The sequence below is a fragment of the Amblyomma americanum genome, chromosome 9 (genome assembly GCF_052857255.1).
Source record: "Amblyomma americanum isolate KBUSLIRL-KWMA chromosome 9, ASM5285725v1, whole genome shotgun sequence".
In the NCBI taxonomy this organism is placed as follows: Eukaryota; Metazoa; Arthropoda; class Arachnida; order Ixodida; family Ixodidae; genus Amblyomma; species Amblyomma americanum.
Window position 1 is genome coordinate 148,320,119 of NC_135505.1, and position 14,263 is coordinate 148,334,381.

The window sequence follows — 14,263 nt, forward strand, 5'->3', positions numbered from 1 at the left end:
TGTATTATTGGAGTAAAATGGCATCGAAATCTAGAAGCTTCTGGAATGTTCGAGAAAAAACTGGGCGCAAAGTAGTCCCTTTTCCTGCGGAAGTCGGCGTGACAGAAATGACGTCACGGGGTTTTGTGCGCGCTTTTTACCCGGCAAGTTTCGCGAACGTTCTACTTTTTTCGAGATGAAAGTGACCATTAAACGTACGGAGATGTCTCGATTTACTAAGTATACTTCTCGCTATCGACGCCCGGCTCAGTAAGCGATGAATTGCGAGTGGTCGTGCTTATTTTCACGCTCTAAATTCGGCAGCGTTCGTAATTTCGAGTGCCTAACGGGCGTTTTCATCCGTGGCATGCGTCGAGCGTGCGTTTGCAATTAGCGCGTTGTGTGAAATATTGGGCAGACCTTGATAGCCCATTTAGTGCACGCGTTTTTTGGTTGGAGAGCACATTTTAGTGGCAAAAGCCTCGCCTTGCTTGTCATATATCGGTCTCGCGTTTCAGATGGGGCGTCTGTTGGACACACATAGCAGGCTGTTTTTTTTTTTTTTTCTGTGTAAAACTGTGCACCCGGAACACTTGCGTTCAGAGCCCGGCCAGGCACATATTGAATACATTTTGATCGTTACTGGGCGCATTTGCAATGGTGTTAAATGAATACGAGTGGTGCCCGTAGTAATGAATGGCGCGTTGTGCTCCGTTGCGTCGTAGTGACGCCGTGGAAAGAGTACCACGCCTCTCTGTCGTTATTGTAAACGCGAGGCGACCGAAAATTAGCCGCAGAAATAATTAATTGTGCACGTCCACGTGTTTTTGGGGTCGTTTGCCGCCGCGTCTTGACAAAAAGTTGCCTAGCATTCGGCGTTCCAAGCTGACTACTCGGGACGCTTCGGACCTCCAAAAAACAATTCGTTTATACACTTTACACCTTACGATCTAAATACATGTGGAAATCAAGTCCGTGAGGTGGGGTTGCTGCATTGGCGTCTTGAATTCCTCAGCCTACGAAGCAAAGAAATGAAAAACATGCCAGCAAAACACTGCCGGTGGGCGGTAGAAGGAGCCTAGCGTAGCACGTGTCAAAGCGTTGGCGTCGTATCATCGAGTGTAACTTTTCTCTGTCGCATTTTGAGAACTGTGGCAATTTCCAGGTTGGACCAGCGTGGCATCCTGGCGTTGGATCGCCAACGACGACAACTGCGGTATTTGCAGGGTGCCGTTCGATGGGTGCTGCCCCGACTGCAAAATGCCCGGTGATGACTGTCCCCTCGGTGAGTGCGCACCACTCCCAGTTCGTCACCACGGCATTTATAGTTCATGGTAGAGCGACATAGTGAGCCCTCCTGCCGTGTCACTTATTGTTCTCACGAACGCAGGTGCTCAGTAGCAAAGCCGCACAATTATTACGCCTACAAAATTTAATTGCTTATATGCGCTTGTATGTGCATCCGAATGAAGTTTTATGCAGAAAAAAAAAACCAGCCTGCTGTTAGTGTGCCACAGACGCCCAACTGAACGGAGCGTTCGTGTTTGTGGTGTCTTCCTCCCGTGCTCGTCTCTTTTGCGCTACTTTTTATTCAAGCATGTGTCGCCAACTAGCCCAGCAGCAAGTTTTATTGAATGAAGTGGACGTGGCTTCAAGTGAAGTAATCATTCTCTCCGTCATACCACCGGGCAGAGTCAGTGGCTCAGAGTTCATGGTCTATTGTTTGCTCAGTGGGGTCGCTAATCTATTCCCTGCTTTGGCGTGAATATAAAGTTTTGTGAAGCACGCCAAATGACCGTGAACAGGAAGTGTGTATCAGTGAATTATGCGTTGCTTGTAAAGTAATGAAGGAAATTCTCATTTGTATTACATAAGCTTGGAGCTGGTACTGAGTGCAGTTGGGTCATTAGTAACACTTCAAAATTAACAAGGACAAGAAATTTCTAGGCTTTCAAGAGCTTATTTCTCTGTGCATGCAGATCTATGCTTGTGTAATGCATGACATGCAAAGGGAATAGAAGAAATACAAGAGGCAAAAAGGAATTTTTGTTTGCTAAGTGCATTTGAAAATAATTGCTATTCACTGGAATCACTGCAGGTGATCTGCACGCAGTTATTGAATAATATTTTGATGCCATGACACACTACTCTGCTTACTACTTGTGCTTAATTGGTTAGCATGTATCGTGAGCACAAATGGAAAAAGGGTAGAAGTAGGCTCAGGGAAATTTGAGGTCAAGTTGATGATGTCATGTTTTACTGCAACAAAACATTTTTTCTTCTTTTTTCTGAAGCTATGAGCGCTGTGCAGAAAATGACTGGGAAACACGCATTCTAGATCGGCAAGTCAAGCAGTTAAGATCTCTGGAGCGTGTTTCTTAAGAAAGCAAATATAGCTGTAATAATATAAGTGGTGTGTAGATGTTAAGGCAGTCACTATCAAATTAAATGCAACATCATTTAGGAAGTATTGTTTCATCTACAGTGCAGTGAGTGTACCCCATGTATGCAGCAGTGCTGACAAAGCATTGTTGCAGCGTGTACCATGAGTCATGGTAGAAATAAGGCGGGCACAGAAGAACCGAGCAGACTTCTCGGGAAATAACTGCTTTTTGCAATGCCAGTGCCTAATGCCTTCTGGGTGTTAAAACTGTTCAACGCCTCCACGAAACTAGCATTGAACCTGGTGATGCATGCACGTCAATACCTCAAGCTCTCAGAGCTATGGAAAGTTATTCAGACCCATATATTATGCCCTCGCATCTGTGTCACTCAGAGTCAGAAGCTTTAAACTGTGGTGTGTGTTAACAACTACAAAAAAATATAATGGTACTTGGTAACCAATGCTTGCATACAGGCTGCACATCACAAGAAGCAATCGGTGAGTCTTACTGACCTTCTTAGCAGTGCTTTCTGTGAAGGTGTACGTACAGAAAATAGGCATAAATGTGAGTTCAATGGCAATAGCGCTGCATCATATTTAAATCTTGGGTCCTGCCTCATCCTTGTTTGCTGTAAGGGCAACTGCCATTGCAAGGCACATGCTTTTAGGATACCATTATGGTTGGAGTGCATGTATTTGCCACATGTAACCATATATTAATGGGTATTGTGTGGTCCTGTAGCACAGGTTGTTGGGTTGCCTGCTCTTGTTGAGAGGCCAGAAGCATTGACTATGCACTGGGCAAGCTATGTTTTCTCATCGTCTAAAAGCACCGGTAGCCCAACCTAGAAACAGATCATGGTGCTTAACAAATAAGCTTCACCCTCCCGACTACTTTGCACATGCTTTCTTGTACAACCTCTAAAATTTTCCACCCACTGCCTTCATGTAAAACTTGCTGCCTTTTTCAAGTAGTCCCTCAGCAGTATATTGCTTCAAAATATACAGCAAGAGCTCTTGGTATTTTTCCTCCTTTTATGGTTTTTTCTTTTTGCCTCAAAATCGTGATTTTTAGGAGTGCTGCAAGCATGTGCCAAGTGATGTTCTGCCATTTTTCTGCAGTTTGTCAGCCACGAGTTTCTTAAGATAATTACGGAATGTATTACATTGCAGTAAATATTTTTGTGTGTGTGTCTTTCACCTCACCCTGCCTGCAGTGTTATGTGACTGACAACAATAAAAAAAAAATTAAATGTGAGAACTCTTAGAAGTTGTGCACGTTTTCAGTGAGTGTGTTTACATGCAGGGCATCTTTTGCAGCGCTAGCACTGACATTGTGGCCATCACTGACCACGGGCGCTTTCTCCCTGCCTTTGCCTTTTGCAGTGTGGGGCCAGTGTTCGCACTGCTTCCACATCCACTGCATCATGAAGTGGCTCAACTCTCAGCAGGTGCAGCAGCTCTGCCCCATGTGCCGCCAGGAGTGGAAGTTCAAGGAGTGACCCCAGTGGCTGTTGGGAGGAGCACCGCAGATGACAATTAAACCCGTGGTGGCCGCCACCATGCTTCGCTTGTGGCACTTCAAATGAGTTGCTGATAGCTGGGCTAGCTTGCAGGGAAGAAGGACTTGAGCCAAGGCTAGTGTCGAGGTGTTGGTCGAGCATTGCCTGCTTCAGAGGTCGCCTGACAGGAAATCTGTAGCAAAAACAAAAATTAACATGTGCTTTTATCATGTGACACTAGCTTTGGCATCAGCTGGTCAGTGGGTCATGCATGTGGTCACAGTCATGTGGAAGAGCTTGAATGCACCATGCGGCCATGCCATGTGATGATGGCTATTTATGTGGGCTATGACCACAAAATCTCAGTGGGAGGAGTCTGGTTGCAACAGCTGACATTATAAAAATAACTTCAAGAAGGTATTGATGGGGCTGGCATCTTATAAAAATCAAATCGGCGTCTAGTCAAAAGCTCAGCGTCAGTCTTTAGTCATTCCTTTGTTTATTAATCTTCTTTCTTATTTCCTTTACAGTGAGCGCACAGAGAAATCGAAAGGAAGGTGTTATATTCCACCTCATGAGCTCAGCGTAAACGTTGGTACTCTTATAAAACTCATTGCAGTCAGGACCTTGTGAGGAGCATAATTGTAAAAGGTACTGCTACTGCGAGGCCTGCACAAGCCTCACATTTGCTGTCGTTCTCTGAAGGCACGGGTGACAGCTTTCACACTGCCTCAATTTCTTTCATTACAGACACAAGGCATTTCACGGTGGGACACGCTGTTTATTTGCTAGCGCTTGTACTTGCTAGTTGTGTGTATAGCTGCTTGTGAGATGGACATGATGCAAGGCAAAACTTATAGGGAGTTTGTACCACTTGCTTTGTTTCGAACCTAGCTGCATGTAGAATTAACATGGCTGATGCTGTGTTCATGCTTTCAGTCAGTGCTGGCGTTGGCATTAGCACCTGCCACACAAATGAATTAGGTCCTGATCCCTTTTTGACACAGGGAGGCACTAGAGGATATGCTTGGTTTTGCAGATGTGGAACCACATCTTGTCAACTAATCTATGACAAAAAGGCATAGGTCTCCAATATCTGTCATTGCAAGGAGGTAATCATATCTTTTGTAGTTTAAGAGACACATCTGAGTTTCAAGGGCTTTTCTTGTTTTTGCTTAACTAACGGAGAGCTTGGTGCTCAAAGTGCCCACTCCTACAGAGGTTACATTAGGAATGCCTTAAGTATGTTCAAAAAATTTGTGTGTGTGTATGTGTGTGTGTGTGCATGTGTGTGTGTGTGTGTGTGCACAAACCATAAACATATTTGTCTCAAGCTGCAAAAACAGAACAGCGGTTCAGTGAACAATGTGATGGTGTTAGCCTATTGCTTCAGAACTGTTGCAATGCTTTTGAGCTAATATATTTGCATTTCTATGTAGCTGTTAGCGTGTGCAAAGTTGCTGGCACTACCTCCACATTATAAGGCTGGTCTCTGTTGCAGCGCTTTAACTTGAGAGTTCTCAGTCAAGGTTTTTCATTCGGAAATTAATGCCAATTAAACATAGCTAGCTGAGTGAGGTAAAGTGATGCTCCAAAATTTTGACTGTAGGATATTGCTAGTGGTAATCTGTAAGCAAAATTTAAGTCAAAAGTCCTTATTTAACTAGTGGCACTAATTCCATCAATATAAGGCAAGATCTATTAGTTTCAACTATAATCTTGTGCGATGTCCTGGTCACTCGTCATTCCCTGTAAACTTTCATGGTGGCTTGAGAGAAAGCCATTCATATTGGAAGTGATGAGAGTATGGACGGGAAAAAGGCCCTCACCTTTGGTTGTGTATCCTTGTCTTGAATGCTCGAAAATGACTGCATCATGTTGGTGCATGTGCCAAATGATCTCACCAGCAGCAAATATTACTAGGTGCTGAATTAACTTGCCAAGAGGTTCTTGATCTAACAGCAGAACTTGGTATGGAGAAAGACCTTTTTTAGTACTGGGCACCAATGTTCGACAGTGGGTGAATTAGTGGAAAAGATAACCCAGAAAAATAAAACTGAGTGCCAAATGTACAGTGTGAGCAATTCAGCTGTACCTTGTAAATATGTTGAATAAACGAACTTCATTCACTGAGAATTCTTGTCTGTGTTCATGCTTTCCTTTGACTGAAAGCATGCTACAAGTTGCTATGGGCATTAGACTGTGTTGCAGTAGGCTACTAAGGTGAGGGATCTAAAAGGAAGTGGTCAAATGTGAAGGTGTTGGTGGAGTAGGATAGATTCAAATTGCTGCTGTTTTCTCTTCTTTTTATTGCACTTCTGTTGCATTTCACAAACTGATAGGTGTAAGAGGAGTCATTGAAACAGTGCATGTATTTGCCAGTTTCATAGGTAGAGGTTCAAACAGTTTTCAGGACGAAAACAAAACTGTCCCTAATTCCCACCAGCATCAACATTTGTCAACCTGCAAAACACTGCATGCGCATGCATTACTCTGCACATGTAATTTGCATGCCAGCATTGATAGTTGAGGCTCTTTGGGGGGGGAAGCCTTTGGTAGAACAACTATTTGCATTCTAGAGCACAAATTTCTACATTTTCTTAAAAAAAAAAATTCTGTAAGGAAGGAAGAGCTCTGTACATCTTGAAAAGTTGACATCCACTAAAACACGAACCCTTTTGGCAGTCCCCTTGCAACAGCTAGAGCCTGGCAAAGAAGATTGGAACAGATCATGCCCACCTTGCAAGCATACCATTGCAAAGGGACCTGTGATGTATGCACTACCTAAATTATTAAATTGCCTGGGCCGAGAGTAAGTCTTTTGTATCTTGACATCTTAAAATAAGTATAGCTTTTATCATGTTTGTGTTATGCCCTTTGGTGTTCACTTATTCAATGCTCATTCACTATTCAAGTGTGTGCTGATAAGTGTCTGGACTTTTCCTGTTACCAACACAAAAATTGTGCAACTACATATCTAATCTTCGGAGCTGCAAGGGGCTGCCAATGGTGTCAAGCTGCTGCTCTTCCTCGAGTAAGAAATTAATTTTTCAGGCCATTTGTAGGTCTACCTGCTCACATAAAAACTTCAGGCTTGGTCATGTAATATGGTTCACTAAATTAGGTTCCTAGTTGGGAGTCTGTTATATTTTCGTATTGATGCTGATACTTTCTGCATAGCAGTTCAAAATACTGTGTGGGATGTATGTTGCTAGAAAACAACTACAATATTCATTGCAACCATGGATTGCTGCACATTATTTATGACAAGGAAGATGCTGGACAACAATAATATTAAATTAATAATTGATGCAAAGGTGGATGCATGACACAGGCGTGAATTTCTGAGCATTAACATATTGGATATGTGGCAGCTCACCCCACACTATATCAACATAACATGCATAATATATGTCATATATTTCTATTCCTGTTTTGCTGCAACTTCTGCTGCATTCCTTAATACCTCTATCAAATAGCTAGCCTTAGGTTGCTTCAAAAGGTTTTTACAGCTCGTTTAAATCAGTCGCCTTAAATTGTGCATCGCACCCACATATCTCGCCACGCTGCGCGCATATCCATTTGAGAATACCTGTCCTCTTGCCCACGATGCTATTTTTTCAGGATCTTTCCCCACCAAGTCGCCGCCATCACATGCCAATCTGCATTTCTTTACACCGTCACCACTCATATCCAGAAGCAATGACCTGTACTGTTTATTCGTCAACTGTGAAGTTTCCCATCTTCATGTTGTGCCACGGCTAGTCTCGAGGGGAGCGTGCTCTTTTCTTCTTACGGCCTTCGCAATGGGGTCTGTTTCCGCCTCCCGCCGCACGTCGGTGGGGTCGCCACTGCCCCACCGCTGCGACCGCCGTTCACTCCGAAGGAGGACGCGCGCGCGCTCCCAGTTCGGCCCGCGTCAGTGGTAACCGTCAAGCCTTTATATTTTGCCTCCTACGCTTTACGCAAAGACCGCATAGTCAGCCCCTTTGCCTTATGGGAGAAATCTGAAACAACGGATTAACGTTTGCGCGCTCTCTCCTTGAGCCCGACTGTGTATGGTCGAACGTATGCTTCGAGCACAGACGTCAACACGTTCTACCCTCATATTTGGCTAAAAAGCAAGGCTTTCAGCTTCTATAGTTCGTCTTCCAGCAGGTTCTTTATGAACGTGTAGAATGATATGCGGCATGTAATACTTGGATGGCAAGTTTCAAAAAGGAAAGGATTCTGCAGCGTAAATATAGCTCCTGAAATTTCAAACGCAGCTGCTTTAAGTTTGCACAGCAGCGGCATTAGCAAGAATTCTTGGTACTACCCAGGAAAAACACGTCATGTCATTCGCGAAGGAACGGTTATAGAAGGAACCAGACCATCCATGGCTGCAGGAACAAAGCACGTTGCAAGCACGCGACGTCCAAGATTTCCTCATGGAAAGGCATTTTGATGTTTGGCGGCGTCTCACGACCACCCGTCCCACCCAACGCAAAAATTAAGTCACTTGTTTACAGTAACTGCAAGCATGAACTAACTGCCAGCAAAACAAAATTAGGAACTGCGCTCTGTCTTAATAAAATCGGCCTTTACGAGCGAGCAGACTTATTTAAGAGGCAATGACTTTCTGCTGCATATCTGTAGCCTCGTCATCGCTTTTGATAAACCTCCCGTGAGCATGAACTTTCCTCATGCCATTCAGGAAGCAAAGTAGCACCACAAAAAGAAGTTTTCCGCAACTTAACGGAGCTCCACTAAACCTCACAGCAATGCGCGTTATACCAGCTGGCTTAGCTTACAATGTAAGGAACTAAAAATGAACATTTGCAATGCTTGCATGTTAGTAAATATCCCTAAATTTAAGAGAATACACGACATTGGGCATTCAAGTGCATAATCTGTGGTCTTTTACAAAGACATTTAAACCAAATATTTTGGGCAGCTTCAGGACACGCCGCAGATTGAATATACGTGGACAACAAAAAACGGCGCTCTTTACGGTAGCTGAAGTCACTCATTGAACATACATACTTTGTGAAACTGCAATACTCAGTACGCGTCAATATCTGTGGCAGCATACGCAGCTTGTACTGGTTGCTTCTGTTGCGTTATGATAACGTTAGTCAGGCCAGAATGACGACAAGGAAGCTCGCGTTTAACTCGAACTTTGTTAATTGGGCTAACTCGTGTCCTTAAACAGAAAGAATGCAGTTCGGCGGCGCAGCGATAAAACAAGTGCTCGGTCAACTAAGGTCAGATGGACGGTCGCTCTCGACCTTGCAAAATTCAAAGGTGACAAGGAACTTGGAACACGCCTAATGCGTTAACGATAATTTTTAACATGAAGATCGAGAGACTTGCACGCGGCTACAGTCATTCCAGAGAAATCTCGTGGCCTCTCGTTCGACAACAAAAGCGGAAAGGCCGCGGGCCATTGGCTTCGAGCACAGAACAATGCATTACAATGCTTCTTACTTGCTCGCACATTAGTATAATTAGCATTCTTTTGAGATATCGATACAGACCTCTCGTTTAAGGAACTTGTGATGTATATGAGGGTGAAAATAAGTTCATTCAGGATGTGCGAAAAGCGATATCGGCGTAATTAAGTACTATATGCACCTCCCAGCAATCAATTTATTTGACAGTTCAATGACTCAAGTATCGTCTCAAGCGTCATAGAGAATTTTTTCCTTGATATAGTACATTTTTATAGGACAAGCATAAAACTTTTGTTCTTTGAGTTTTCGTTATCTTCCCCTTAGCATTAACTTGTCATTTAATCACGGACCATGATATATACGCGAGGAAGTAATCCGAGTATATTCCTTCTGAATTTAAAACCACAAATGCTCGACATAGTTGTGAGGAATGGGAGAGTGATTCCTCATTTTAAATGTTTTCATCGAGCAAAGTTTGTGACGAAGAATCTGTGCACATGTGGACTGTGTTGCAGATACGCAGCTTAAGCATCTGCATTTTGCTTTCTTTGATTTCGGTGCTGCGCTCACCATGAACAAGCGGACTACAGCGCGAAATCAGGCAAAAGCCAGCCGCCGTCGCAGGTGCGGGAGGGGAGCGAGTGGTGGGGTCGTCGCGCCTCTAGCGGCGGCGGGCGGCGTAACTCCCGGAGAAAAAAATCTCATGGCTTCCGCAGCGAATGCGAAGGCTGTACGAAAGAGCGCGCGCGCCCCCCTCGAGACCGGCCGTGGTTGTGTGAATATGTTGAGGAAAAGTTTAAAAAGCATGAGGACTGCTAGAAACCAACAGGTCGCTATTTCACAGAAGGGCGGAGAGTTTGTCTTGTTGGTTTACGATGTCCTAATGTGTAATGCGATTGCATAGCATTACACGTGTAATGCACAGGTTAGGAGAGGCCTCTACTGAACGTGACCGCACAGCACAAAAAAAAAAAGAGCGACCAGACGAACGAATACAGCACAAAAAAAAAAAAGAAAACGACCAGACGAACGAATCGTCAGGCACCGGTGGGATTCGAACCCACGATCTCCTGTTTACTAGACAGGCGCTTTAACCAACTAAGCCACGGCGCCGATGGCGAGATGCGTCAAAATTAAGCTTTATATACCATAGACTTTGATCTGTTTTTTTTTGTTTATCAAAGATTTTGACAAGACTGATTGTTTTTGAAAGACCTTTTGCAGCGCGCACCGTGGTCTCTCACACGTGACATAGAACCTCGCTTTTTTTTTGTTTGTTTAAAATGAACCGTTGCTTGGTCGTGCCTTATTGTTATGGATTTCGCCTCCGTAGTCAGCATGTCGTGTAGAACAAGATATATTAAAATAATGTGTTTTTAACGTGCGCTCAAAGCCTACAGTGAAGCGAATCAACTTTCGTGCATGTAGCCAAGCAGGTTATGTAGCGCAGCGGTAGTAGCAACCAGTGCGGCCATTGCCAATCCACGCCAAGCCAACAAGAGCAAACTTGTCGGCTTGTCGGAAATCATCGTAAACGACACAAAAATCAACTGCGGCTGCATGCATCTTTTGCAGCAGTGGGCTATCAAAGTGCCTCAGAATTTTGTACCAGCTTTATAATAACTTGACACTACAGATCGGCACTAGGTTACAGACCGCTCATGAAGTGGCAGCAGTTCCCTGTGTAGCGGATCCGCGGTCGACTGCGACTACTCGAGGGCGAACACCAAGGGCAAGTGAGTAGAGTTTGTAGCGTCCATGGCTACTAAGCGGCGTGCGGACGGACTTGCGCATTTGCGCACTGAATTCGGCATCCTGTGCGTGCTTCTGCGCACAGTGTACAGCCGGTTACCGCCTGAGAGCGGCCTGGGCCGCCTGCGCAGGCTGCGCCGGACCCTTCGAGGTCTGGTACAGTCGCGGTGTGCGGCCAACGGCGCGCTTGCGGCTCAGGCAACCGCTGATTGCGAGCTATCCGCTGCCTACCTAATCCAAAGGATGCAAAAAGGGCACCAATTGGAGACGCTGCTGTTACTGCTCGCTACTACGGCGCGCATCCGCTGTCTCGTTCAGCGGTTGGCCCGACGAGACGAGGAGGACGTATCCACGCTAAAGCGCCTGTATCGCCGGCTGCTCAAGAAGGGTTGCAGCAAGCCCGTGTTACTGAAACGCACCTGCCTACGGGGGCTGCGTGCTGTGCGTTCGGGGCGCAGTACCGTCGCGGTGGAGGCGCGAAAACTACGTGCTGTGTGTTCGCGGTAGCAGCGGCGAGAGAGCTCTTGTGGACCATTGAAGCTTGCCTCACCACCACATCGTCTCCACCCCAATTTGTGTTGTTGCAGTGCCCTGGCGCAAGTTTGTACCCGGGCGTGCCACTGTGATTGTCACGGGCTGGATGACGTTCATCTACTGGGGATGGCTCCAGATCTCCCAGAACGACGTGTTTGTGCCGCCCGAAGACAGGAGGCCTCCGCCGCATGTGCTACTGCGCGACTACGTCGCCAAGCGGTGGAACTTGGGACGTGCTGGCGACGGTGGTGGCGGCAATAAAGGCAGCGGCGACCTGTGCTTTGTGTGATGCGTCTTTATTATTATTGCTGCTCCTGCGGCGTCTGCTCGTCGTCCGGCACGCACAGTCCTCGCGCCTGCAGCGCGGACTCAACCTGAGCTCGTGCTTGACGCACCTGCGACGCCGCAGCGCGGCCAGCCAGCAGGTCTCGCTCGAGCTGCGCCAAGCGGTTAGCTAGTTCGGACAGCTCGGCCCGTTCTCCACCTTCGGCGAAACTGCTCGCTCCCCTGCATGAAGAATAATAAAGTTTCGGTTAGTTAAAGTTCGCGTACGCGCTACGGAGCACGCGCGTGCGCCATTAATGGTGTCCGAGCTCGCGAGTAGAGCAACATGAGGAAGCTTGACTGACCGGACCAGACCTCTCCAGACGGCCACCTGACGAAGCAGCTGGAAGCCCTCGCGGAATCCTTGGTCGAAACCCGCTTGCAGCGCGCGTTCTTTACCCTCGGCCAGGCCGTCCCGAAGCCCGTCCTGATCGCGCGCCGCTTGCAGACGTTGCCACTCCACGTCTGCGACGCGAGATTCCCAGCCGTCGCCCATGTCCGTCACCGCCGATGTCGCCCGGCCATGCCCTCCACCGCACCAGATTTTCTCAAAACAGGATTAGCGTGTTGTCCCTTTAACGATAAATGTTCTGTTGCTGTACTCGGCAAACTCTACTGATCGTTCCGAAAGCGGCCATTATTCATACTTGGATTGGTTTGGCTTGTTTTCATGCGGATTGGGCTGTTGGTGATGCCGATGGGCATCGGCGAGGAGGAAGAGGTTTAACGATAGCGTTGGCCAACTCGGAAAGAAAAAGCATAGTATGATTGGTTTGCGCCTAAAGCGTGTCCTGACATTTATTTATTTATTTATTTATTTACAGAATACTGCAGGCCCTTCTGGGCCCTAGCAGGAGGGGCAATACAGTGCAACATGAATATACAAAAAACACTGAACGAAGATTTAAAACACAAAGCAAAATAAGTTTGATGGCGTCAATCTTCTATTTTTTCAATGGAATCTATGTCACATAGTGCTGTTAAAGGTAAAGCATTCCATTCAGTTACGGTGCGAGGGAAGAAGGAGTATTTAAATAGGTTAGTTCCGGCGGTGAATGGAGTTAGTGAATCAGAGTGGCGATGTCTTGTTGGTCGTGGAGCGGAAAATGGCTTGACGTAGGGATCCGGGCACATTGACAACTTGTTATGTTTGAGAAGGAAAAGAAATTTTAATCTGAGAATTTTACGTCGTACCTGCAATGTTTGAATTCGGTGTGCTCGCATTATGGCAGTAGGTGAATCGGTTGAACGGTATTTTGAAAAGATGAATCGAATGGCCTTGCGCTGGATCATTTCAAGCGCTTGAATGTTAGTTTTAGTAAATGGGTCCCAGACAATGCAAGCGTATTCTAACTTGGGTCTGATTAATGATGAATAGGCTAAAAATTTCAAGTCTGCAGGAGCATGCTTCAATTTGTGCTTGAGGACACAAAGTTTACGAAAACCTGATGCACATACGTTACCTATATGTTTGTTCCAGCTTAGCTTAGATCTAGTTTTCTAACTGTTGCTTCATGTTCTATGTATATAGCTCAGCAGAGTTAGTTCAAAAATATCTTGAAAACGAGGCGCGCAATAAGAAGACATGGATATCACGGATATATTTTCCAGGCAAATGAAAATACAAAACTTGCAGCCGCATGTGAAGCATTGCAGTGTAAACAGGACAAAACACTGAAGGTGTGCCGAGTAGTAAACCCAACTCCTAGGGACCTCATGAGAAATTAGCATGACAGCAAAACATGTTTTAATCAGGTTTTGACATTGCTGTTTCACACACACTTATTTTCTAGACTAGGCTCTGTACTGAGCAAATTAACCTTACTAGCAAAAGACCTTACTGCAGAAGTGACCATACGTGCTGAAGTACAGTTACATGGTTTGGTTTGGTTTATGGGGTTTAATGTCCCAAAGCGACTCAGGCTATGATGGACTCAGTAGTGAAGGGCTCCATGTACTGAAATTCCCCTTGCCATGATAACAGTCGCAGCTCATAAGACACGGTAATACATCCCCAAGCAATTTTGTGTTTTATTTATTTATTTATTTATTTATTTATTTATTTATTTATTTGAAAATACTGCAGCCCCATTCCAGGGGCTATAGCAGGAGTGGTTACATATATCATGCGGTACAGTTGCGCGCATAAAGGGGTACATGGCAAAATGTGAAACAAACGCTGCATACAACATCATATAATGCTACGTCTCAATTTCGGACGCAAAATCAGACACAGAAAAGGCACGTATATTTCCATTTAAAGAGTTCCAACTCTCCACGGTACGCGGAAAAAAACTGTATTTGAAAGCGTTAGTACGGGCAAAAAAGGGTTGGATATTAAGATCGTGATGGCT

The 14,263-nt window shown here is 45.5% G+C and overlaps 2 protein-coding genes, 1 long non-coding RNA gene and 1 other non-coding gene across 4 annotated transcripts; 2 read left to right on the forward strand and 2 right to left on the reverse strand.

The window, feature by feature from the left end:
- The first annotated feature begins 84 nt into the window (after positions 1-84).
- Positions 85-3,931, forward strand: lmgA (anaphase promoting complex subunit lemming A). The gene is made up of 3 exons (XM_077638056.1): positions 85-194; positions 1,145-1,264; positions 3,749-3,931. The coding sequence occupies exons 1-3, from the start codon at positions 176-178 to the stop codon at positions 3,862-3,864; spliced, it is 255 nt and encodes an 84-aa protein (XP_077494182.1). The 5' UTR covers positions 85-175; the 3' UTR covers positions 3,865-3,931.
- A 6,407-nt stretch (positions 3,932-10,338) lies between these two features.
- Positions 10,339-10,412, reverse strand: TRNAT-AGU (transfer RNA threonine (anticodon AGU)). Its single transcript has one exon. It is a non-coding gene; the product is annotated as a tRNA-Thr (tRNA).
- Positions 10,413-10,765: 353 nt separating this feature from the next.
- LOC144104846 (uncharacterized) lies at positions 10,766-11,876 on the forward strand. Its single transcript, XR_013308638.1, has 2 exons — positions 10,766-11,035; positions 11,639-11,876. It is a non-coding gene; the product is annotated as an uncharacterized LOC144104846 (long non-coding RNA).
- On the reverse strand, positions 11,863-12,563 carry LOC144104845 (uncharacterized). The gene is made up of 2 exons (XM_077638057.1): positions 12,215-12,563; positions 11,863-12,092 (listed from the first exon to the last, which is right to left on the reverse strand). Exons 1-2 carry the CDS (start codon positions 12,403-12,405, stop codon positions 11,888-11,890), a joined length of 396 nt encoding a protein of 131 aa, XP_077494183.1. The 5' UTR covers positions 12,406-12,563; the 3' UTR covers positions 11,863-11,887.
- Positions 12,564-14,263: the final 1,700 nt, after the last annotated feature.

Bases quoted from the DNA above. Each gene is read 5' to 3' on its own strand.
- lmgA (XM_077638056.1), top strand. The intron at 1,265-3,748 runs GTGAGTGCGCAC...TGCCTTTTGCAG, and splicing joins CGGTGATGACTGTCCCCTCG to TGTGGGGCCAGTGTTCGCAC.
- LOC144104845 (XM_077638057.1), bottom strand. From the start codon at position 12,405: ATGGGCGACGGCTGGGAATCTCGCGTCGCAGACGTGGAGTGGCAACGT. The intron at 12,093-12,214 runs GTCAGTCAAGCT...TTCTTCATGCAG, and splicing joins GTCTGGAGAGGTCTGGTCCG to GGGAGCGAGCAGTTTCGCCG.